The sequence below is a fragment of the Morone saxatilis genome, unplaced genomic scaffold, assembly GCF_004916995.1.
Source record: "Morone saxatilis isolate NCDOM2014 unplaced genomic scaffold, NCSU_SB_2.0 Contig7, whole genome shotgun sequence".
Lineage (NCBI taxonomy): Eukaryota > Metazoa > Chordata > Actinopteri > Moronidae > Morone > Morone saxatilis.
Genome location: NW_023340246.1, coordinates 9,068,486 through 9,076,398, shown reverse-complemented (window position 1 = coordinate 9,076,398; position 7,913 = coordinate 9,068,486). Strand labels below are relative to the sequence as shown.

General features: G+C 38.5%; 1 protein-coding gene across 1 annotated transcript in view; it reads left to right on the top strand.

Moving 5' to 3' along the window:
• Positions 1–7,913, top strand: part of LOC118340285 (triadin-like) — a 16,101-nt gene that overhangs the window by 3,080 nt on the left and 5,108 nt on the right. Inside the window, exons 2-3 of the mRNA XM_035678171.1 lie at positions 2,761–2,959; positions 6,168–6,209. Coding sequence (XP_035534064.1) covers positions 2,773–2,959; positions 6,168–6,209 — 229 coding nt within the window. The 5' untranslated portion in view covers positions 2,761–2,772. The remainder of the gene's footprint in view (positions 1–2,760; positions 2,960–6,167; positions 6,210–7,913) is intronic.

Here is a 7,913-nt window from a genome sequence, read left to right as displayed (position 1 = left end):
ATAGATAGATAGATAGATAGAGTACTGATGTCTGGGCATATTATTCAGCTGTAATGTATATTGTGATGCCTGCACCACCATTGATGGGAACTTGAAGGGCTTCAATAGAGGGTTCAGTTGGGGCCCAAAATCAATGTTTTGCCCTTGGGCCCCAAAACAAGTTAATCCAGCCATGCCAAAGTGCTGCATTTGCACTGTTGCTGCATTCACTGTTTAATAGTTGATAATAGTCAAGCATATCTTCTTCTGGGTTTTAGCGCACAGGCTACATATATATATATATATATAGCCAATTATATGGCCAAATGATTGGGTTTAACTCTCAAGCAGAAGCAAATGTATTGAGAAAAAAACACTGAATTGTGTCTTGAGGTACATATATAATATAATGAGGTGACGGGGGAACATTGTCACCAATCTACACTCAGCTTCTATTAATTGACAGTGAAGATGAGAACCATTAGAGCCCCAACCGCCACCTAATTGTGTCAACGAGACTGTCATAACGAATGGTGTTAAATGCCTCCACTGGACCAGCACAGAGCATACAGGACTCACGTGGATCTGCATCCTTCAGGGCCTCATTAATAACCTTGAGATGGGCATATTTCTTCCAAATGAGTCAGTCGTATTTTAATTCAAATCTCCACCACAGTGAGACTATCACTTTATATTTGCAGATAAGCTGTGTGAGAGGCAAGCAGAGAAACTAAAAAATAAATCATCTGAGGCGTTCATCGCAGCACGCTACATAATGAACACAAACAACCTAACGCGGGAGCGTAATCATGTTATAGCACACTGCCCCACTGCCATACAATGATGAAAACTTTCTTTAGAGAAGTAATTTGTCTTGTAGAGCAGATTTTTCAAACTGTGATGGAATTTAATCTCCTCATCGCCTCAGGCATGCTCTGTCTGTCTCTCTCTCTCTCTCATTGCTTTCTCCCACTCTTTCCCTTCCTCATATCTGTCATTCTCATCCTCACACAAAGAGCAACAGAACATACTTGAATGATTCACTGACATCCATGTGAATAAAAAGCAGCAGTGTGCATTAATTAAAAGAATTGGTAACATGAATGCAACAGGCATGCCTGTTTGCGTTACTCATCAAGCACAGATTAAAGTTGGTGAATTCATGGTGGGAAGCTGTCAATATCATGCCATGTACTTCCATCACCATCATGGGCTGTAACCTTGTGTTGCACTCAGCCAAAGGCCTTAAGGCAAAGTGTTCCACCCCAACGATAGTCAGAAGGTTTCTGTAGTTTATTTTGAAATTTTATAACAGGTTTTCTTTACTGCATGTGTCCTTATGATGCAGAAGTCTCCCACCAAAGCCAGACAATTTGTTGCTGCACCCACACATCTATTTTTAATCATACTCTTCTGAAGCAGAGGCTAATTGCATTGCCCTCTAATTCCTATAGATGTTTATAGATATCGACAATTTTATAGGTGAGGTCAGGAATTCTAGAGACTTTGAAGAAACCACTGTCAAAGCAAAAAGAAACAAAAAAAGGACTAGACTGTGAGATCTATATTGTTTCTTGTACAACAGGGACAAGATGATAAAAGGGCTTATTGTGGAAAGAGTACACATTCTTACACATAATCCCCACACTTTAAAAGCTGCTATAATCAATATTTTATGTTAACAATGGTTAAAAAAGCTACTTGTATGTGAAAGGTGTTGCTCTTAGTGACAAACCCACAGAATATTGTCACCTGTCTCTACAGTCCCCTTCAGCTAAACCTACAGAGCTTTTGTAGTGTCTTTCAACTCGTGGTTTTGGTTGTTTATAATGCAGCAGGCAGCTATTAAAAAAAACTCCCTGTACGCTACCTGCCCAACACCAAACAGCAGGCACACACAGTTAGCTTTTGAAGACAGTGGCACATTTAGCAGCTACAGAGGAAGATATTTTCCTCAGGAGGTGGAGAGCAGATATATAAATAAGCAACTGTTTGCCAGTTGTTTTTGCTACCCCCAAGTGGCCAAAAAATAAATACATCTGTGAATGGAGGTTTAAAGGGTTACTACTTCAATTATACACATAAAGGCCAAAACAATTGTATAACGTCTGCTGTGGTTGTGGGGGAGATTTGTCAAGTCTGAGAGAAAAACTCTAATCTGAATTGTCTTGCTTTGCTTTTGGCTTGGAAAAATAACAGAAAGCCTATAACTGAGAACATAGAGATTGCAGATTGAAGACGTTGCAGTTTGCACAGTGGGGAATAAATGTGGGAGATTCAGTTAATTTTTGATGGTTGACTTTTTGAGCTTGATAAAAAATAAAGAATATTTTGGCCTCTGCTGCAGCTATTTTTAAAATCTTTTCAAATCTGTCTGTTGTGAGTCCTCTGACTTTATGGAAATGAAATAATAAATCACTGGAGCATGACTTTAAATTGATATATATCAAAACAGCAAGCTTACAAAGTCTTTCTATTCACATTACTCGCATTTACTTAAATTAGCTTGTAGCTAAGTTAGCTAAGATACTTTGTGATGTTATCTCACTCTATTAGCAGGCTGTTTATGTATTTTTGTTGCAGTAGGCCTACAATACATTTTGCATCATGTTCCTTTTTTCTGGCATTTTTTATTGTGATTTGAAAGTAATTTTCCTCAGTCATCCTAAAGCTGAGGCTCCTCCACTCGTCTTCCTCACTTTACGTCTCTCTTCCTTGCTCTCCTCATTTTCTTTCTCGCAATCATGCCCTTCCATTTCTAACTTCTCTCTCTGATCTCAGGTCTCTTCAACAATGAGCAGTCAACCTAACGGCGGGGAGGCGGTCGCTCCAGCTCAGACCAATCGGAGGACATTTTTAGATGATGTCATTTTGACCTTTAGTTCACCGATGGCCTGGCTGCTGATTGTGGCTCTGATCCTCACGTGGTCGGGAGTTGCCATCGTTCTCTTTGATCTGCTTGACTATAAAGCTCTAGCAGGTAACAAGTCATTGTTGATTATTGTTATTTTAATCTTTTACTAGATTTATTTTTGCATTTTTAGTAAAAACTTTCATACATGCAACAATGATTATAATTTCATCATAATGTGATTATAATGTGCTTGTGATGTTCTATTACACCTTATGACACTTTGCTTCAACTCATTTATTCACAGATTATTTACACATCCATATTTCATCCAAACATTTTTCAACAACCTTTCAGACATTTTTGAAGCAGACTTCAAAAGTGGACGTGGTCTCATGAAGGTCATCATTTTCAACATGATCAATATGTCAAGTTGGGGGACACACACCATCACATCACAACACATGTTCATAACAATATGATGTCTCAACATCAGTGCTGCTTTGAAGATGTTTAAAGCATTAGTTCCCAACCTGGGGGGGTCCAGACCCCCACTAGGGGTCACAAAAGCTTCATGGGGGGGTCGCAAAGCCTTCTTGAAACTTAAAAATATATATACAGTAGGCCTATATCTCAGCATCTTATTCATTTCTCTGAAGAAAACTAAATGAAATTGTTATTTTTAAAGTTAAGATTATTATTATCTCAATGGATAAATGCAAAAAAACTCTCTGATCTCTGATGCAAGATTCACAGGAAATAATCAACTCAAAATTCATTCAAATTGGCCGTTTTACACAAACGTCCTGGTGTTATTGTGTTCACTATTTGGGTTAATTGTACAGTTTATGAGTTGTTCTATACTCATATTGTTACCCACTGAACATAATACAAAATATCCATTAAATATGTCACTTCCTCAGGGGTTGTGAGCTTACTCAATGACAGAAAAGGGGTCCCTTGAGGAAAAAGGTTGGGCAACCACTGATTTAAAGTGACACATGGTGCGTTGTGTGTTTCCCTTCACTTGACAGACAGATGTATTGAAAATGACACACATGTTTTCAAGAGTGCATTTTGTCACACTCACACGTTCACTTAGACTCTAACATGCACCAGTTGACAGTTTATGTACCAGTGTAGTAATACAGCTGTGTACATATTGAGGTCTATTCACTTCTCATTTCACTTACACATCTGACTCATACACTCGTAGAATGGATTGAAAGGGCTCCTTCTGTGGTGTTAATATGAATACTGATAACAGTCACAGGCTGTAATTAGTTATTATTCTTATTAAAACATTAAGTAATTTAAAGTAATGATCTTTATGATTTATATGCAGCTCTTTGTAGTTGTATACATTGGCTGCTGCTGCTCTACAGAAACTGAGAGCAGCTTTGTTTCCTCATATATCTTTAATCCTGTTATCAGCTCATGACTTAATTGTCTTGTGTGATCAAATTTCATTCTCTGTGATCACACTTTAATTATTTCATTGTCATGAGATAACAGAAAATGAATTTCCCTCGGAATGTAACTATGTTTCCGATTGATTAAAGTAAATGCAGCAGTCAAGATCTCCTTCAAACATTTTCAGTTCCGCTTAGGACTGTCTATTCGCTGGCACTGTGATCAGGCTTACAAGGCTCTGCTTACCCATTAATTCTTATCTTGAGATAATGAGAAACATCTGATTGCAGCATAACAGGAGAAATCAAGAAAGACCAACCGTGCCGCACTCTGAAGCATGTTGTTTTATTTTTGTAAACATAAAATCAGGGTTGTTAACTACCCCCAGAAATAAAAACACTGAACAAAAATGTAGCTATGTTACTGTGATTACTCCAGTTATATTTACTTTACATTCAAAGGCTTTTTAGGAAATGCCGTACTTAAGTAAGGCTACAGTATAGCCAGCAGTTAGCTTAGCATGAAGACTGGAAAGAGAGGGAAACAGCTAGCTTGGCTCTTTGAAAGTAACAAAATCCACCTAAAGCGCTCTAACTGACATGCTATATCTCGCTGTTTTAAGGTCCAGTGTGTAACATTTAGGAGGATCTATTGGCAAAATGTAATAGAATATTAATAGGTACGTTTATATTAGTGTGTAACCACCTGAATATAGGAAGCATTGTGTTTTTGTCACCTTGAAATGAGACGTTTCTATCTACAGACGCTGTGGGTCTGTTTCTACAGTATCCCAGAATGGACAAAAAAACACTGGCTGTTTGGCCTTTCACCCTTAGTCGAGCACATAACCCTCTGTACAATGAATCATAATTTTTACGCTTTACACAATTTTCATACAAGTTAAATAAACAAATTAAACAGTATGTGTTAGTGAGCTTACAGGAGCCAATAGGTGAATGTTGTTACCTTTGGACAGAGCCAGGCCTGTATCCAGTCTTTATGCAAAGCTAAGCTAAACAGCTGCTGGCTCAACAGACTTGATCAATCTTCTCTTCTAACTTTCTGCAGCAAATTGAATACGTTCCCCAAAATATCACAGTTTCTTTACATTTCTAGACTAATATTGAGATGTATGCTGTATATTCCAATGAAAATATAAGCAGTTACGGCCTTACTTTAATTGAATTAGGATCAATATATCAGTATGCATTCTCAGGGTAAACTTGTTCATTATATTTGAACCATAAAACATTGATGTTGATGTGGAAATTAACACTGTTTAAGTTATACAATGAAACATGGAGGGTTTAATGTTGAATCACATTAGTATAACTTTATTAAAACTTCAGCATTTAGTACAGTTATACATTTAAAAAAAACCTGTGTACTGAAACAGTGTTACTTATTCATTATCACCGTATTGTTTAAAACTGTGTGACAGGATGATAGGTTACAGTTTCACCTCAGCTCCATTTTTTGCTATGCCTTTTTGGTAATGCTTTATTTTCACATATCACATTCAGAAATGTTGAACCCTTTGAAATAAAGCATTACTTCATGTGCATATGCACTACAGTGATCTAAATAGACCTGACACACAAAGGTCAAACTGCCTCCAATCTTCCAACCACACTACAGGAAATCAATCACCTTGATTTTGTAACAGGAGTATTCCAGTGTGCAGTTAATTTACTGCGATACGGACCTTTCTATCAGTTCTACTCATATCTGCTCCTTATCACTCCCACAACTACTACACATCACCATGTATTTGGACTATTCTACAGTGTAAGGATAGTCCTGCCTCACACATCCAAACACACTCATCTGTAACTCCTCTCCTCACTCTCCTTCTCCTTCACCCGCCCCCCTCCAACCTCTTCTCCATCCTCATGCCGTCAATCACCTGCCATCCCATCCAAAGAGTACACATCATACTGTGACGACCCCGTGTGTTTATCTCCTGGTAAAAAAAACAACAACAAAAACCACTAACAGTTTGACTGCACTGCTTGCTTGTACTACTACAGTGTTGCCTGTGACAGACCAGAGAAAATCAAGATATACATGATGTACCTTGTCTCGTATATGCCCAGCATTCCAAAACGTGGGACTCTATCAAAACACTACAATCAGCAGAAACACTGGTGCTTTCTATTGATTGAAACTTTCCACCTGCCAGTGTTTTCCAGCAGCTGTCAAAAGCTAAACATCAGCTGTGACCCATAACACCTCTAATGGGGGAAGCCACTGAGCTTGAAAGTTTCAAAGAGCTGGTTTTCTGCCCTAAGGGGTCGCGTCACACATTTGCAGAGGTTTTCAGATATTTCCCACTGAGACTTTGGGCAAGTGTCCAAGGTGATGTCTGTGGATTATCCCCAGCCTATTTTCTCTTAACTGAGCCGTCTACAAAAGACTTATTTGTACCCTTGACTCCTGTTACTGTCTGCGAAACATTTCCTTTTTGTGGAGTAGTATATACAATGACAGAGGAGGGTTAAAGAAAACCTGGTGGTGCCACACAGCTAATCATATTTTCCTCCATTTTCCGGCTCTCTGTTTTGTCAAAGGTACTGCCGTTCACAAATTCACAGGTCAAAGTTCACCAAAAGATTTACTTCACCCCAACCAATGAATCCTCTGATTATGGTGGTTCCATTGGAGTTCACCCAAACGTTCGCCTAAATTGTGTTTATCAAGCCTCTCAGATGGATGGCAAATTAAAAGAAAGTGTCTGAAACTACTGGTGAGGGTGATTTGATGATGTTGGTAGAGAGCAACACATCTCTCCAATTTCTCTCATTACAATACAACTGGGTTCATTGAGCTCTGGTGATTCGAAAGCCATATCCTGCTATTTATATAGTTTTTATACCACTCAGTGATCCCTTGCCCTTTGTGGAATCATCTGCATTTGTTATGTTTCACTCATTTAGTCAGAGTTTTTCTTTAATTTGTCACCAGTCTGAGTATTGTCTTTAGGTGCACGATAAGTCAACACGTGGGCCTGCATTACTGTGGACCTGCATGTGTATTTTTGTTGCCAGTCCTCCGTTGCCAAGATGCCGTGTGACACACAGGCTTAAAACAGACATACGTGGGTACTGGGTTAAGACTATTGTGTCTGATAACAACAGTGTCTACTCTGTAGACCTGTTGGGGATTTCAAATTGAATCATTTGTTCAGTTTTGCAGATTTATTTTCTTGTGACATTCTGACATTGAAAAATATGTTCACGTTGGCGAGGCTAACATGATAATCCAAGTAAACTTGAGCAGGGAAATACAGAGTCTCTGGATGAGATTGATTCATTTATCCCCCATATTTCACGCAGAGTTATCAATAAAAGTAACATGTCTTTTCCCTAAGTCAGGGAAACGCTTCTCTCAGGGTTATGGATAGACCTGAGCTGAGGGGTAAATGCACCTGAAAAGAGAGTGTCCCCTGTACATTGTAGTTATCTTTTATTTTCTGAAGTAAATATTTGCAAGTTGACAATGACAAAATGCTGGGCTGCATTTTTAATCACAAGGCTTTTCTCCCACCATGACATTTCAATAAAGGCCAGTGTGTATAAATTAAACAGCAAGGAGACATTTTTGGACAATAAAGAAGAAATGCAATTCTCCCTGTCGCAAAAGAGCAGAGATAGATAGATAGATAGAGAGA